The sequence below is a fragment of the Podarcis melisellensis genome (genome assembly GCF_964234715.1).
Source record: "Podarcis melisellensis genome assembly, chromosome: 7".
NCBI classification, from domain to species: Eukaryota; Metazoa; Chordata; class Lepidosauria; order Squamata; family Lacertidae; genus Podarcis; species Podarcis melisellensis.
In genome coordinates this window covers 60,166,195-60,184,856 of record NC_138539.1, presented here as the reverse complement: position 1 = coordinate 60,184,856, position 18,662 = coordinate 60,166,195, and the positions used below count along the sequence as shown (strand labels likewise).

At 38.8% G+C, this 18,662-nt stretch overlaps 1 protein-coding gene across 1 annotated transcript; it reads right to left on the bottom strand.

Moving 5' to 3' along the window:
* Positions 1–3,447: 3,447 nt before the first annotated feature.
* On the bottom strand, positions 3,448–16,923 carry MYLIP (myosin regulatory light chain interacting protein). The gene is made up of 7 exons (XM_081919399.1): positions 16,739–16,923; positions 15,455–15,645; positions 9,496–9,681; positions 8,558–8,755; positions 7,331–7,495; positions 6,418–6,838; positions 3,448–4,788 (listed from the first exon to the last, which is right to left on the bottom strand). Exons 1-7 carry the CDS (start codon positions 16,823–16,825, stop codon positions 4,699–4,701), a joined length of 1,338 nt encoding a protein of 445 aa, XP_081775525.1. The 5' UTR covers positions 16,826–16,923; the 3' UTR covers positions 3,448–4,698.
* Between the last annotated feature and the right edge of the window lie 1,739 nt (positions 16,924–18,662).

Here is an 18,662-nt window from a genome sequence, read left to right as displayed (position 1 = left end):
GAGAATCTGTGGTCCAGCAGATACGATTGGGCTCTTAACTCCTATAAACCCCAGCCAACATGGCCAACAGTTAAGAGCTGATGGGAGTTGTAGTCCAGCAACATATGGAGGGCCACAGATTCCCCGTTCTCGGTGCAAATGCTTGGTGCAGTGTTGTTACATGTGCCTCTGCTATGCCTACTCAATAGAGCTCAGCAGACAATAGAATCTATTTTTAGATCAATACCCCTTTAAAAAGAAGAACAATTTGCTCAAAAGCCACAATGTACTAACCTCAGAACAATAGCCCTTGCCAACTGCAGTAATTCAAAGTAATTGTCGCAGCACAAAGTACAGGTCACAAAATGTGGAAAATGCAAAATATCGTCTGCTTCACAGATAATTCAAGATTTGTAAGGTTTCCTGTAGAATTACTGTAAATTGGGGAAACAGCAATTTCTCCCCTAAAAATGGCTACATGCGTTATTCATATATTCTACTATCTGCTCAATTTTTATCTGTAATAAATTATACAAGGTTACAGGGTAAATTCCAGGATCAAAGTACCCAAAGCTGTTAAGTTAAAGGCCACTTTCATTTATGTACCATATAAACAACATCAAAGTCCTACAGTCTCTTATGTGATGTTTACTTGCAAGTTATGCTCCCTGCATTCTTTCTTGTCCCAGTACTTTTCCCTTTTCAAGTTGGAAGCAACACTGAAGCTTTTAACCACTTGGGCTGTAGGTTGCCAGCTATGCCCTGACCACTGGCTTTCTTAACTACTTCCTTTGGGGTTGGATAGAATAGCACAAATTAGCAGTACGTAGTAGGTAATATTTGGAAAAGTTGAGAGACGCAAATGGTTAAAAAGGACTCAAGACTGGAAGCAGCAGGAAATCAGAACAAGTGTTTATATCATGAGCTCGCAAGTTACCAAGAGAAAGGAGATGGAGAGTCCTGAACTTAGAAACATGCACCAGCTATTTACAGCCAGCATGGAGCAAGCCTGATGTTCTGATAATGCCTGCAACATTGCTTTGCCATTTAACTTTTGGTTAAACATGCTGCATCACTTAAGATAAGCTTTGAAATAACTCGGTTGTCAGAGTTAAAAGTCCGTAATTTATAACCAAATCTCTTGTTAAACATTGACGTAGTGTTCGCCTCAGTTTCAATATTGTCCTTAGCTGCAGAGGAAAGCAATCAGGGCTCAAAGACCAAGGGAAAGTCTAGGTGCATATGGTATCTACGTTATACAAGAATGCAGTATTTTAGACTCTGGACTTCTGTGCCATGTAAGCAGTACAGGAAGGAACTTTTACTTATCATTTCCATGCTGTTAGGTACTTGGCTGAATTTCCAAGTCATGAGTCTTTTCTTAAATTAGTTATCATGGAATGCCTGTGGGTTGTTTTTGAAAACAACACCATCACACATTTGAGTTACATGTGTTGCCAGGATGGTGCAGTAAACTTTTACCTCACCTAGTTACCGGTACTTTGCCTCCTAAGAGCTGCTGCCATTGTGATTTCTGTGAATAAGAAAGTCATGAAAAACATTGCTAGCATTGTCAGTATGTGATAAGATGAATTTACCCTTCCCCTATTTGAGTATCATTCTTCCAAAAGTTAGCACTGAGTTCCTATTTCTATTTGAACACATCTAACTTGCGTATGTGGATGCAGTATTGTGCGCTTCCTGTTTTGTAACACTGCAACAAGCAAGCAACGCCTCCTAAATTTTTGGTAGGCTTCACCATGACATTGCTACATTCTCTTTCCAAGTGTAGCTTTATTAGCACCAAAGAGCATGCACTGCACAGACTCCCCTCCATCGATGGAACTTCATGTTAAAACTAGTTAATTTTCCATCTAACCAAAGGCTTGGTCAAGTGCTGTGACTGGAGGTTGAAATTATTCCCAAAATTCAGAGAGCTATTAATGGCTGGCAAATAGAACAGTGTATATAATTCTTGCTACAGCATTTAAACTGCTGTTAACACCTGCCATTTCTCACCCACTTTCTTTGAAACCTGAATAGATCAGAGATTCGCTATTCCTAATATCTTACAGATACCATTTGTCCCATGCTTTGAAATTGGGTAAAATGCAAAAAATAAAAATAAAAATGTAACTGGTCCTGTGGTTGTATATTCGTGTTCTGTCTGTGCCTTAGGAAGACTTGCACAAAAAGTTAAACTGTCTTTATCAAATACTCCAAGCTCCTGAATAAAGTTTGCATTTAGCTTAACCTTTACACTTTATCTACCATATACTTTACTTTGACTTAGTTGATGGAATCACACTGCAGGGCAAGGGGGCAAAACTAAACATTATCAATAGGTTATCAACTAGATTGTGCTCAGTATGGAAAATATGCATTGAGTGCATTTAAGTTTCCTTTTATCCTAAAGACTAGTTCGCTTTTATTGGGTGTTTTTAAACATTTGCTGAAAGACCAGCTACTTTCTAAGGTAAACATCATTGTCAAACCTGATTCATTTTGCCATTAAAACTGCCTGTGTAATTTATAATTCAGAATCTACCCACAAAGCCTAGCTCCACCATGGCTGATTCACCTAAAGCAGCTTACAAAATCCAGTTCTCTAGTTATTAATGCCCATCCCATCCTCTTTTATTCTATTTTACACCCTCAATTGCTGGCAGTTACAGGTAGATGAAGTTAACTGGTTGCAAGCACCTTCTTTTGGATCCTCCAAGGCTTTTCCACTGTCCAAGAGCAAAGAGCGACTAGCTGGAAGGGAGCTGTAAAGCAATGACATTTGGCTCGAGTCATGCATGTGATTATCTCATATTAACATCAAATGAAGACAGAAGCCTGCTCCTTATTTTATGCAAGCTTCGCCTGCATCAAGCAATAGTGTGGTGTGAATGTAGAGAATAAATAAAATGGGGATAGGAAAAAGTTTCCAGGATCTTACTACCATGCTTGAACAATAGCTACAGATACTTCATGACTTTGTCCTTTTAAAGTGCAATCATATGCAGACTTTTGTTCTTTTTATGCCCTTTACTTGATGTTTCATTGGCTTTAGAAATATGTATTGATACATGTTAATATGTTGTACACTGACTCCTGACCACGGGAAGGCTATTATAGAAATATCTAAACTGGAGAAATATTGACAAAATGAATGTAAGGAAGCATAGCGTCAGTGTAATTAAACATAATGTTTAACCCTAAAAGCTATGTAGTATGGTTATGTTTTGTCATTGTGTCACATGTGAATGTATGTAAAAATCTAATTAAATAATCAGAAATAAAATCCCTTCCACACTAAACTTCTGCTTGAGGAAATGTCCACTGTCTGCAGCTCTCCCCACCCCCTGCCCTGTGAGAGGCTGCACAAGGATGGAGGTAACCAGGATGTGTCTGCTGGTGTCTTGATCTTGCTTGTAGTTAGCATTAGTATGTAAGGCATGCAAATGAAGAAGTACTGCAAAATTCTGTATATAAAAAGTCCTTTATTAACCTGAATATATAAAAAAGACAAGTTGTCTACCATAATAGGAGTTCTTGCTTCATGTGGAAAGAAAACTTTTTACAAAGTGAAAAAATAAATACCTTTTGGAGTAAGGTTTATACGCTAATGTGCCATAAAAAAGTAGAGCTTTAATATTTTGACAAAATGTCTGTGCAAAGAAACAAATGCATACACACATTACTGCTACATTAAGGCAATATGAAAAGTATATTCAGAAAGTCTCAGTAAAGTGACTTTTCTAGCTTTCTTTTTAGCTAGTATTGCACCCAAACATGGTCATCTAGTTTTCAATATTTTGGAGCATTCACTAGCTGACCAAAGTCCAAAATGCCCAGGGACAGGGTTTGTGGTAGAAGGTAAGACGGTTTTAAGAAAGAATAATTTAACACAGCTGCATTTTAGAAAACCATATTAATATTATACTGTTTGAGAATACATTTCTCCCAACACAAGGCAGATAAACAGAAACAAGTACAAGAGAAACAACTGGCTCTTGCAAGAGAAAAATGTTTCACAGATGTTCAAAGTTACTTTTTTTTAATGGAAGTATTTCAGCATTTTCTTCTCAGGAGGTGCCCAACAGGCTGCCAAATTTACTCAAATCTTTATAGTAAATTTTGCAAGTTACCTATTTTTGATGAAACAAATACAACTATTTGCTTAAAGCTTTGCAATCTTAGGTTCTTAAATACAAAGATTTAAAAATAGTTTCTTCAGTGAGACTAAAAGCAGAAACTAAGTTACTGTGAAATAACAGATGTAGATATTAAAAAACTAGTTTTCCTAAAAGATAAATGGAGTGATCATGCTAAATAAAGTAACTTTAAAAACAATATTTATAATTGCAAAAACAGGCAGTGTTGCCCTTGCTGGATACTACGGAGTAACTTTTCATCTTTCCTCCTCTCAGATTTTTTTTGTATATTGCCATTTTATAAATAAATGTTGCTTCATGTGACATGAGGTTGTCTACAAGTCATTCACAGTATACCCATAAAACAAATTCTCTAAACAGAGATTATTCCCTATTCTCCCCTCCCTCCCCCCATAGTTTTGTTGCGGTCGTTTTGACTATAATTGCTGGCAGATGCTGAAGTGACTGCTCACCTTCACCATCAATGGAGTCGGAGAAAACATTAGTGCAGTATTTTGGAAGTACAAGATAGTTTAGAAGCTTGTATAGTGTACATCTTCCAGTGATAACATGGAGGTCAGATTACGGTCAGATTAAGCAGGCTGGTGTGGGTAGGCAAATACACATGCTGGACGTGCTCTACTCGAGATCTGCAAACTGGACATGACTAGAAGGAAAAAACAAAAGTTGGAACATTTATTCACTGTTGTTAACAACTTTATGGCTAATATAAGGGTATCAGTTCACATAGCCTGAAGGTTCTAACACTTTTTCTGCTGATATATATTTAAGTTTTAAAAATACTTGTCACAAAAGCAAGCCTTAGCAGATTTATACGAATGTGTTCATAACTAGAACATATATGCTCCAAAATCTAAAGTAGAAATCATATGATCTCCATGTAAGTAGTACTGTTTAATTTCAAGATGCCACAAAATGCTGACAAATGTGAAGTTCCAAAGAATTTCAAGCTTATGCCTAATATTTTCAGCAATTTCACCAAAATCTGTGTTACTTACCAGGTAGGTCAAATTAGGCATTTGACAGGGTATTTTAACTACTACTATCTCCATCTTCTCTCAACAATATGCCAAAGAGTCTAAGGCTATACACAGCTATTAAATGCTATGAACCGATGTTCCCTTCTATGTCTGCTTTGTCAACCGGTTTGAGAATTTGTTTTAAGTATGGAGAACAGCAAAATACTTGGAAAGGTAGTGACTCAGTTGTCACATCACATTATAGCATAGCTTAAAGCCAAGTAAGGCTTAACAGAAATGAACGGCATTCTGGTGCACTACTGCTGTGACACCATGCTACGAATATGACAAGCCAGAGAATGGCTTGCTGTGAGGTCCAAACTTGGGCTTGCCAGTGTTTGTTTTTGGCTTACCACTTACGGTTTATTTGGCCAAACAAGCCAGAAGCCCAAGTTTGGAAATCACAAGTCAAGCTCTGGCTTGTTCCTTTGCGATCACCGTATGAGGCCCTTCTTTATGTGCCCTCACCACGAGGTACAGAGGGTGGCAACACGAGAATGGGCCTTTTCTTTTTCATTTGGATTTGTTTTTCTAAGGTCCTATACTCTGGCTTAATGAGGGAATGAACAGGAAGGTGATGGATGGAAAGCGAAAAACTGTATTAGAGGCAAGGAATGGAAGATCTCGCAGGGTGGGAAGCTGGAAGAAAAAGTCCCCAGGTGAGAGATGGGAGGGTCCGTCCACTTTTATGTGACACAAGGGTTAAGATTTATCTCTGAAAGAGGACTTGGTATTTTCTTCTTTTCTTTAGATTAATTTTTTTATTGTATCATATGCTGAAAAGTTTCAATATATATTTTTTTTAAATGAGGGAGAGAGAGAGAATTGTCCTTTTCTGCAGTGGCTCTGTTTGTGGAATGCTCTCCCAGCACCTTCACTACATATCTTTAGGCATCAGGCAAAAATGTTCCTCTTCTCCCAGGCCTTTGGCTCATTAAACAATCTATGACTTTTTAAAAAGTGGGTGGGTGCACGCACAGGGGAAGACTATTGCTTTGTTTGCTTTCACTATGTATTTTTGTGTTTTTATACTCTAATCTACCCTGTAATACTGAGATGAAAGACGGTATATAAATCTGATAAAAATAATGCAGCAGCAGCAAGGGAGGAGAAACATGATTAGAGTATTATGTATCAGCCCACTGCTCACTCACATTAAGCCACAGTTGTTTTATACTATGCTTTCATGTAATGTAAAAATCAGACCAATAATTTAATATGCGATTCAATGTTGTTGTAATTAACTTAATAATTACCTGTAATTGTGCAGCACATGACTCACAGCACACGGTGTGACCACATGGACAAAATGTTGAATTTATTTCTTCTTCACAGCATACCATACATAGTAGGGATTCTTTAAGCTTCCGTAACTTTTCTTGAAGAGCTTTCATCTGCTGGCAGTTGAGACCTTCACAGCTATCACAGTTCATACTGCTTTCTGAAGACTTAAGGGGAGAACTGGGCGGGCTCTGGTCGCTTCTTGAAACAAGATCCACAATGCCAGCATTGTAAAGGGCTCGCCTTGCATGATCATAAGCTTCCTTAGATGTCCGCTTAATATCAAACACATACTTTTTGCCGAGATTAATATTCTCATTCAGGAACAAGGATGCTAAATGGCCCTTTAAGTCTCGACTGTACTGCATCATAACAGCACTAGTAACAGTGTCACACCTATCAGAGTGGGGGGGAAACAAAGTATAACTCAGTCAAACTGAACACAAAGGTGAAATAACAGGCTCTGTTTATTCAAATAATTCTAATACTGTAATTGCAATGAGAACATGGAAGACTATTCTAAAAACAAAACGGCATTCTTAATTTGAATATTTCCATTCCCTAAAAGAGAATAGTTTGAAATGGGTTGTTACAAGTTTGATAAACCAGAGTTGCATGAGAAATTTATTTAATGGTATGTTTAGGAAGTGTTAACTTTATCTTGTGTTCATACAAGAGGTTTCTTCAAGCACTTCTTCCCACTTCAGATATAAAAGAAGATTCCTAACCAACAAAATTAAATCTGCTCAGGAGGCAGCAGAATAAAATGAAACCTTTTATTTCACAAATATTAAAGTTTACGCAATTGTTATATCAACTTAAAAGAGAAACTTATGCAGGAAATATTTGATGCATTTGAATCTGGATTTGTTTTCTAGAAATACAAACCTGTAAAATGCATGTGTTTCTGTTATCGCTCTGTACAGTCCACTAGCTGCTCTGGTGCTGACCATCTTGAAAAGGTGAACTATGCTATTGCCAGATTCCTTTGTGACAGTCAAGTACACATTCTTTCCAGACTGCGTTGCCATCTGAACAACTGGGTATGCAATCCTATAAGGAAGGCAAGTATGTTAAAGAACAAGTCCTGTACTGAGAGCCTAAAAGGACTCTGAGGAACAACTACAGCCAGGTATAGTTTGGCAGGGTACATTTAAGATTAATACTAAGCTAGAACAATATAGCTCTTTACATTTGTTTATTTAATAATATATAACCTACATGACAAGTGTTTCCAAAGCGTAAAGCTAGATTATGAAGAGAACAACGTAAATAGTAAAAATATAAATACGCAAGCATAAAAAGGTCTTTAAAACATTAAATTGCAAGATCCTGTGTAGTATAAAATGTAAAATGGTTTGCTACTCTTCAGAGAAAGCCCACTTAAAAAGTTAAGTTTTCAACAGTCATCTGAAAGCAAAAATGCTAGCTGCTGTTTCCACAAAGCTGGAGTCACAACACTAAAGGTCTGGTTTCTAGTTGATGTCAGGCTGACCTCTGGAGCATAACGAATCCTTAACAATGCCCATTTGGAGGAATGCAATTGTTAGGTAATGATATATGTGTCAAGGCAATCTCTTAAGTAATCTGGTTCCACATCATGCACTACCGGAAAGAAACAAAGCCACCTACAACTATTTCGACAGCTTAATGTATAGCGCACGGGGGTGGGGGATCTCCAGCCCATGGACATAATTAGGCATGGCAGCCCTTGCCATTCGGCCCTTGAGATGCCCATCTGCCCATACATGACATGAGTTAAGAGCAGGTAAAGTCAGTGCCTGGATGAACGGGGCTTTGCATGCACTATTAATCTGCTGCTTGTAAAGACTGAGGATCACCTGACTGCTGGGCACTTGGAAAGCACTTCCCAGGGGACTTTGCAAGCTCTGTGCTCAGCACTTCCCAAGCACAGGGCTTGTAAAGCCCCTTGTGTAGTGCTTCCAGTGGAAGAGGTTTGGGGTTGGCGAAGGGGAAGTCCTATTGGCGAAGTGCACACATGTGAAGTTGAGTGTGAATCATAGAGAACTACAGGTAACAATGGTTGAATCACAACAGATGTGTATCCCACAACTCTTCTGAATCTTTTAATGGAATTTAGTAGGCATTTATTACCTGTTGATGGGAGTGAAGTCATCTTTACACATGGCAATACCCTCAGGACCAATTCCAATAAAAAGTTTCTGCCCTTCGCTGTCTCTAACAGAATGCCATTCCACCCCATAGTTCTCCAGTGTTGACACAATCTGTAAAACTTGATACTCTGCTGAAGCTTGGGTGAGGCCTTCAAGTTCCTTATGCTTTGCAGTAATACTGTAGGTAACAAAAAGTTGAGAATAGGTTAATCATTCAGACATGCATAAGCAAGGTACAGTGTTTAAAGACATATTCAATCAACTTCATTAACATTTTGTAACTTTTAATGATTTACAAGATTTAAGTACTGGCTTTTATCAATAAGATCTCAAATGTTATAAATTTTATAGATTTATTTTTAATGATACATTGTTAAGTATATTTTTTGTCCTTATTTAAATGTAACTAAGTATGGTATTACGTAATATTCAGAATTAGGGTTTTACATGGCAACACATTAAACAGTTGTTGGTAAGATTAGGTGCCTTTTGAGAAAAACAAGATTACAAAATTTGTTGAACTATGAATGTGGCTTCATGCTTTAAAAAACTCAAACACTAATTGAGGAACAATCTCACCACACTTAAACAATTCTAAATCTTTACTCAGTTCATTAGGAGATGTAAACATTTTCAAATTCTCCCACTGAGACCTGCTTTTTTAAAAAAATATTTTATTTAATCAGTCTAAGAATCAGGAAAATATATTATGGTAATACACAGGTAACATATAGCTTCAAAATTAAAATCCTTAAATATTATGAGTACTACAGAAAATGAAGTCTTAGATATGACCGTGTTAGCATAAATCCTGCAAATAAAAATGTGTGGTTTGCAACGGCAGTGGTTTTGCCAATGATATGCCTCTGAACAATTATTTCAGCCATGGTAATGTTCCTAGGAAACAAACCCTCTTACCTGTCCAAAACAGTAGTGGTAAGCTCCTTTGCACAGAACTCTTCATAATGATATTTGGCAGTATTTTGATTATAATCACCAAACTTCAACTGGGCAAGTAGTGCACTAAGTTCAATTGCATGTTCAGAAGAACACTGAAGATTACCAGCCAGAAGATCCTCCTCTATATGCAAGAAAAACATGTGCCTAAAAGGAAATTAATTTTAAAAAGTATTAAGTCATATTTAGTAAAATATGTGACAGAAATAGATCTGCTCCTTCTTTTAAAATTCACAAGATATTGTTCTGATTTCCCTATCTGTAAGAATTGGAAAATAAATGACAGAATACCTCAGTGATATAGAATAAATTGGAAGTCTGATTCATCTTGAGACATTGAAATAGAAAGACAGTATTAAAGATGAAGTTTTAGTCAAAGTGAGTGAACAGAACAGCATCTATTCTAAGTTTATTTCCAGGAAGGAACAGGAGTTTAGTCAGGGGAAAGGTCCTTTACATGTGACTTCACATATTACTGAAGGATGATGGCAACTTACAATCATGAGGCACAATAAAACCCACCATGAATTGTTGAGGATACCTCCTCTGAGGATCAATGATTTTAAAAGCATAGCAAACTGAAGGCTTTAATGTAAAGAAAGGCAGAGATCTGAACTGCCCCACCATCACAGATGCATTGCCAGTTCAACACATACCGAACACACATAAGCTGGCAGAGGTTGGCTTGTCTGTACTGAGTGTTTCTCAGATATTAAGGAGGTCCCTTCTGCACTATACACTTAAAGCAGTATCATATCACTTCCCCAAAGCAATATCATGGCCTCCCCAAATAATCCTGTAAACTGTAGTGAGACTAGTTAGGAGATCCCTATTCCCTTCCAAGAGATAAAATTCCCAGAGTGGTTTAATTGGCAATTCCTTTTCCCAGGAGACTGTGCTTTGAAAGGGGTATTAGTTTCCTAACATCTCTCAAAACTCTTAACAAACTTTAGTTTCCAGGATTCACTGGGGGAAGCCATGACTGTTTAAAGTGATATACTACTTTAAATGTATAGTGTAAATGGGGCTGAGGGGAATAGTAAATCTGTCATGAGCAGTGTTAGAAACAGATATAAAAGCTAGGAACTAAATGGCACCTTAAACCTAGGTTGTGGGTGCCACCATGGAGCGTGTAGGTGAGCTTTTTTTTTGTAACAAGAATGCAAAGCTGAAAATGAACGAACTGCAGCTAAAATCTTATGTTCAATTTTACATGGTCTAGTCCTCATCTGAAGATTGCAAAAAACAAAGACATACTTCCCCTGCCCACCCCCCTAATATTCTTATGAGGGTCTCTTCTCCAGTCTTCAGAGGATGGCTGGAAGTGGGGAGGCAGAAAAAAGGTCCCCCTTTTCTTCCAGCAGTGGCAGTTTTAATCTGAAATCTTAGGCTCAGTACTGCGCCCAGAGCTCAGACACTGCTTGCATTAATGAAATTCCCTTTCACAAAACATCTTAAAATAATGGGTTGTTTGGCTATGAGTCTATAATATTCTGTTAAGTATCTGGTGATAGAGGATTAGTTGTCTCACATATCAAATTAGAAATATTGTTGTGCCTACTAATATATAAGTATTGTGAATCAGATCTTGCCCTCCTTCTAGCTCAGAAGTGGAAAGACGGTGGTGAGGACTTTCTCTTGGAATGATCTGTTGCAAAATTAAAATCTTTTTTATAATTTCTTTTAAAATCATAACTGAATATTCTGGCCAATATTGGTTATAACTCATGGGACTGCAAGTATGACAATCGCACACCAATCTGCGAGGGAGTTATAGTACAAGATAGGTGCCAGCTTCTGTGCAAATAACTCTTGTCAATGATGCTAGGTTTTTATTAGTTAGCCAGTAAAATAGAAAACCTATTTTTAAGTTTAAAATACATGGATCAGAATCTGAAAGAGCCTTATTTCCCCCTTGAACCTCCCCCTGAACCTTACCCCAGAGACCAGCAGCACCTTTCGAGCAGAATGGAATGGGGTGACGGGATTGCCAACTGCTCCCCCCCCCATGCACATTTAGTAGTGCACTGAGGCAGTAAGCCAGTGTTTGAGCAGAATGCCTCAGCTTTATGGGGGGAGACAGAAGCCGATGGCACCTTGTACACCTCCTTCTGGCAACCCCTACAGCCAAGCTGGTGCCACAGGTTTTGCTCTGCTTTCCTTTGGACCACATCAGCGAGGCCAAGGGAGGGGTCCTGTCGTCTGCACAGCCCAGGATCCTCCATACACACTGCCCAGGCTTGCACCCTGGGAAGGTCACTTTGGTGCTAACACAGCTGTTTGAAGGCACACTCCATTGTCTCTTAAGACACATGGATGCCAACAACAATGTGCAAGAATCTGAGCAGGTGGAGGATACTGTGGTTTATAGCACAATACCTTTTATTTACTTCCTTATTGTAAAGAAAACAACCTCAAAGAAGTTTACAAAAAGATAAAACAATAAAACTGCCAATAAAAAGAATCAGCCTCAACATTTTAAGACTTTCAAAAAGCTAAACTAACAATAGGCTAAAAACAGATTAAAACTCACAAACGTTTTCTAAACATTAGGGCAAACTTGTCTAAACAAAAATGTTTTAGCAGGCACCAAAAGAAGTACATCAATACGCAGGGAGTTCCAAAGTGACATCAATAGGCAGGGAGTTCCAAAGTGTAGGTGTTTCCACTAAAATATTTGAGTTCCTAAAATGTGGAATGGGTACTATATGGCACCCACCTATAACAGTGTCATTTCTATCAATATGGTTTAGTGGGCATATATGTGGTAAGGCAATCTCACAGGTATCTAGTGATGTAAATTGTGCTAAATTGTGTTTAACATTGTGTTTTAATTATTATAACCCACTCTGGGACCTTAGGGTGAAAAGTGGGTAATAAACTATTATTACTGTCATATTGTACAATGGCAGAAGAGGCAAGATTCCCAAGCCTTGTTCATCATTGTTGTTTGTAAGGGAGGCGAAAGCTTGTTCAGCTATGCTTCATGTAGTTATATGGATTCAACACTTTTTTCAGCAACCACCACAAGATTTAATTGCACTTGGGCAAAACAGAACACTTACCTAGACAAAATATATTTAGACTACAAAGTACAAGTGTGAACTGTACTGTACATGCAAATTCAATAAGCCAGTTTTAATGCAGCAAACTGTTTGAAACAAATTTAAATAGCTACCAGAATAGCTAGAATTCTGATTTTATCTCTTCGGAGATCAAACTGAACTTTAGTTCTTAACTAAAAAGTTAATACACTAGATGTTAGAAAGTAAAATTGAATTAATGGTTTTGCCATGTCCTTAATTATAGTAGCTGTTTAATTTCTGACCACTCACTACAAAATACAAGTTACTTTATTCCAGTATTCTAAATGTATTGCTACTGAACTTTAACAAGAAGTTTTAAAGGATAAAATTTAATATAAGAAGTTTCACATATTTACTCAACGTCAACAATGCTTACTATTCCAAAAGTAGACAAAAGTTTAGACTTGTTACTTCTTCACAAAAAGCCTCGACCACAAAAGCAGAACTTTCTTCCTTGAAGCAACCATTTCAGACCAATCAGGAGTCTAATTTCCCCAGAAACTCGGCTTTCTTCCAATGCAGCAGTCACCGATTCCATAGAACAGCCTGGCAGCTATTAACAAGGGTTACTTTCAGTCAATGACCTACAGTTACATTGTTGTTGCTTCTCTAGAGCAGCCGCCACACATCCTTCACTGCTGCCTTCACTGTTAGCAAGTAAAACACAGCCACACCCAGAATAAGTTTTGAGACTCAACTTTCTCATTGCAACTCATTTCTGAACCTTGGATTTCTCAATTACTATCCTGTTTTTACCTAAAAACAAACTGCCAGGCAGCTCCATGAAGCTTCCCTGAATTCCCTGGAATAAATCCAAACTCAAAACAATTCCCAATTATATAGATGGCTTCACAACACCCTGGCACAATTCCTTTTAAAAGTTAAAGTAATTACAGGAGCATCTTAATTAAAGTTTTTTTGTTTCTTCTCCCCATCCCCCACTTTTTACCAGGAACTATGTATCCTGAAGCATTTCAACTTAGCACATGGACTTGGAATAAAGGTGTTCATATTTAAGACCATGAAATTTCAGCTGACACACTGTTTGGGCTTCTTTTCCTGGTTATAAATTACTATAGTAGAATATGGGCAAATGTAATAACAATGATTTGCTACTGTGGAAATCTAGGTTTGAAGAATCATTCAACCTATTAATTAAGTAAAACAGCAGAACAGCAATCACAGTTTCACACTTAATGTCATGTTCTCAAGCCTATTAAAAGCAGTTTCACGGGTCCAGTCAAATCAAAACAGACCATTACATCTTCAAAATCCAATCTAATTCAAATTTATGTGGAGAGTGCTCTAGAGTTGAACTCTTGAAATTTATAATAGCCAGCTCTCACATATCTCTTACACATATACAAAACTTCCATTTACAAATACATATTCACACAATGGTTGATACTTCAAAAGAATAACCTAATCTCAGTACAGTTTTCTACACAAACAATATGCAAATACAAGGGAACTGATCCTATCAGTGCTCTCAAACTGATGCCTATTCTTTTTCAATGGCACAGACTAAGTGAGGATGAGATGTCAACATTGAATCTCTTAAGCCTGGAGGACGACGACAAAGAGAATGGGTCCCCCCCCAAACTGGTACTCTCATTCTTTGGAACTTGCCAACATTCATAGCCTTTCAAAGCAGTTCAGGAAATTGTTGCTATATTAACATATGACAGGATGGAACTCCTGGTCTTCACTTTGCAAGTCTAGCACAAAAAATGTGTGAGTGTTAAGGTTTAAAAGTCCCAGACAGCTGTAAGCCAGATTTTCCACAGTAACTATAGCAGTATGAAAAATATCCCCAAGTTATAATGCACAGCATTGTTTTCTTAAAAGTAAAATATTAACCAAAGTAATTCATGTAAGAAATATTGTTCCATCACATGCAATGAAAGCTTTTGAAAACATAATACACAACACAGGAGGTCTGTGCACTTAAAAAAGAAAAGAAAAGAAGATGCAGCCTGAATATTAAAAAGCTGTACAGATTATTTCAGAACTATTTTAGTCAATAAAATATTAGCAGCCCTGCCATCCCATGAACCTAGCAGCATCCAGATTCGCAAGTTGCCTGCCTAACAAATAGTTAACTCATTGTTACAATAGACATTATGTACAAAGCATGAGAACAACATAAATGCATTCATGGAAGAGTTGTGATTATCTGCAACCATCTATAGCAGGCTACAGTTTGGAAGTGAGCATTTTTCTACAATAAAATGTATTTTAAAAAATCTCACAATGCTACTGAAACATTTCATCTTAAGAATTATATGGCTGGGTGAAATTTTACCATGAAGGCTACCTAAATAAGCCCCATAGGGAATAAAGGTGGAATCTTCCAAGTGCATTTTAAAAGTGTAATTACACGATTTTTGTCAGTGTTTGAATTCAAGTGTAAGCTTAGGATAGCTACATATTTCCTAAAGGGAGAAACCAGCTGTTTTCTCTTTGTGGTTTGAAGCAGGGCCTAAACTTGTTTGAAACATTACTGTAATATGATATCAGAGCTCTGTAAACTGAAACACTGGGTGGAACAGTTTCCTGCTATGAACATTTTAAAATGACCTGCTATAACACTGCTATGAGGTTACTATCGGGCAAACACTTTGTGTTACTTCCACTTGTAGAAAGGCTCCTGTAATTACAAGAGGTACTACCCCGTATGTTTTATTCCCCATAACAAATACTATTTTACAATAAGACTTTAGCTTCAGATTCAGTTCTACAGACACATTCAAGTAACATTCCAAACTTCTAGTGGAGAATTACATATATTGAAAATAAAGTATGAACAGGTCTCACTGGGAGTTCTTTCTTACCTTGTCTGTTCTTGCAATATGAGATGGGGCTCCACAAAGAATTTGACACGTAGTTTCAGTCTGTAAGGAGGCAGACCATCCATCTGCTGGGATATTCTATTTCGCAAATTCAGCCACAAATTCTCTCCTTTACTGCCTGTGAACTGGAGTCCAAAGTAATCAACTTCTATAATGCCCAGTCGTCTACAAACCTATGATTAAAAATTGGAACATCATAAAAGTTAGTACAAGAATCATCATGAAGTAGTGTGACAAGACGTTGTTTAACAAACTTCAGGGAGTCCACAAAACAATATGCCACTTGATACTGGTGGAGCTGATAAACAAGCATATACTACAAAATGACAAGCTAAATCAGATTGCTCTTAGGGTGCCACAACCAACACCTCATACCTAAAGCTTGTATAAAGAATGATCCATCTGTGCAAGAACATTCACCATGTGTGTATCTGAAGAAGTGTGCATGCACACGAAAGCTCATACCAAGAACTAACTTAGTTGGTCTTTAAGGTGCTACTGGAAGGAATTTTTTTTGTATTCACCATGTTGTAAACACCAAATCCAAAGACTTGGGTCTCCTGCCAAAAACATGTACAGTTGGGTGAACGTTCAGGGTTAAATGAGCATAAACAAAGGGCGCAGCTGGGCCACTGCATAAAACTCTGAACTTCTCCATGCACAGGTTGAAAGCAGACGGTTCAATCAATCCCACGCTCACATGTGCCATGTACATTTACACCACGTGGTGCCAACGAAAACTAGAGCCTTGCAGGGTTCAGTTGCCTGCTGCAACAAATATAACGATTAGTCCACATGCCTTGCCAAGCACAGGCTCCCAAGCAGGGGCGATACATTTAGGGGGGGCAGTCAAGTCACCTGCCATCGCCCCTGCAAAGTGCCACGTGGCTAATGCTAGTAAAAGGGGGGGAATTTCAGGATGTGGGATGCGGGGGGGGGGGAGCTCAGTAAGCAACGCGTGGGAGGCAGCCAGAGCAGCAACGTCGCTGCAGGCTCCGAAGCTCCGAGGCCGCTGCATCCCCCTCCCCTTGCCTCATCCCCCCCATCCCGATCCCCAGCTGCTCTGTGTCCAGTCCCACCGAGCACGAGAAAAGGCGGCGGCTCTCGTTCAGATAATCTCGAGCCGAAGCAGAGAGCGCGCGAGAGCAACCCCGTCGCGGCTCGTGGGTCGCGAGCTCCTTCAACGACCATTCATGAATCAGCGGCGGGTTTGCGGGAAGGGGGGGGGGGGAGAGCGAGAGAGAGCGAACGCGCGCGGCTCTTCACCTGGTCGAGGCAGTCTTCGCCGTTGGCCTTGGCCTCTACCTCCACCTCCATCACCACCGCGTCCGGCCTGGTCACATAGCACAGCATGGCCGCTGCCTTGTCGCGAAGACGCGCACCGAAGAGCCCCGGCTGCCTCGCGGCTGCCCACCGCCACCACCCGCCAGCCCGCGCCCTCCCCCTGCGCTCAAACCTTTTCGTGCTTTGAGGCGAGCGGCAGTTGGCGCTCCTATATCTCTCCTCGGCGCTCTCCCCTCCCTCCTCAGCCCCCGCCCTCCGAGCGAAAGCGAACCAATGCGCGCACGCTGCTCTATTTACATGCAGCCCTCCGAGCCAACCGAAGCGGCGGGGGAGGGGGGGTGGCGGTTTGTTATTGCCAAGATAGCCTCATAGAGGTTGGCAGAGGGAATTTGAGGTTTCCGACTGCATATCGTAGGAGCTCCATGTGCGGGGCAAGAAGGGTGGAATAGAATAGGAATCGGTGAAAAAAAGTGAAAGGGAAACAGGCACGGTTTTTGTGCCATAGACGATGCCCGATGAGATAAAGCTTAGTTTTAAAGCACCCAGGAAGCAAGTCTTTAGTTCAAGGTCATCATATGTAGCCACCACTTCCCTTTCCCAATTTCTGTTAACAGGCACATACTAGGAAGGCTTATCCTGTTAGTGCTAGGCACTGACTGGAAATGACCATCTGAATAATATTTACCTGAATATTTACCACAATAGTTACTTACCTGATTTCTTATTTTAACTTCATTATTTGGTTTTCATTGTAAGAATTTATTTACAGTTCTTGTGAACTGCACTGATTTTTAATGAATTAGCAGTATAGATATTCTATAAATAAATTAAGGGGCAAATCCGAAGAAAAGTATTTTTAAGGCTGAAATCCTATCCATACTTGTGTAAGAGGAAGTCCCACTGAACTACTTTTGAGTAGACATACATAGTTAATAAAGTAACTGTTAATAAAGTAACAGCAATTATTATACTGAATGTGATCTAAAATATGGCATGTAATAAACCATATATATTTATCAGATAAATAGGACCATCCTTAATATGAATAGTAATTGCAACACCATCATGCTGTAAAACACTTTATAATAAGAACAACTAGCATACAGCTTTTACTGTTTGACATTTTATTATGTTTTTTTTATGTGCTGGAAGCTGCCCAGATTGGCTGGGGAAACCCAGCCAGACCAGATGGGCAGGGTATAAATAAAATTTTATTATTTATTATTTATTTTATTTATTACATGGGAGTAGCTGTGTGGTACTCCTATAATGCACGCACCCCATTAAGATAGGAAGCATACTTAGCTCAATTTTTCTTAGAATATACTTTGATGAAGTCTAAGTGGTGGGTTGCATCACTCTCACAAGATTTTACTGTACTGTCTACTGAAAAAAACTAATCAAGGTGTTCCAAACAGGGGTGTAAGAGAGAGATCTTTGTTAGATCTTTGGAACTGCAAGTAAGCTTGGCTATACTGTGCACATTTGTTGCTTAAGAAAACACTGGAAAACACAGATAAACTGTTCGACGTCATGTTTTACCAACAGTTCTGTTAATCCAGGAGAGGCAAAATAGAGAGTGGTATATTGGTAATTTGGTACTTAATCTTGCAATGTGGTATATACTGCTGTCTACTACTAATGCCTTTCTGCTTTTTCTGCACAAGACAAACATGCTAGTATCTCTGCAATGCAAAAGAGAAGACATAAAACTGTTATCAGAAAACACTAGGATAACATTTTACTCTCCAAGGACATTGGCCACTTTCTTGGGAGACTCCAGCATGCAGTTGCTGCATGAGAACTAATAGTGATGCTTGATTCTATGTATTTTTGTCTGAATATTGACAATTGTTTCCTGTCCCATTGCAGGTATTAGCTTAGCAATGCTAGCATGATTTTTATC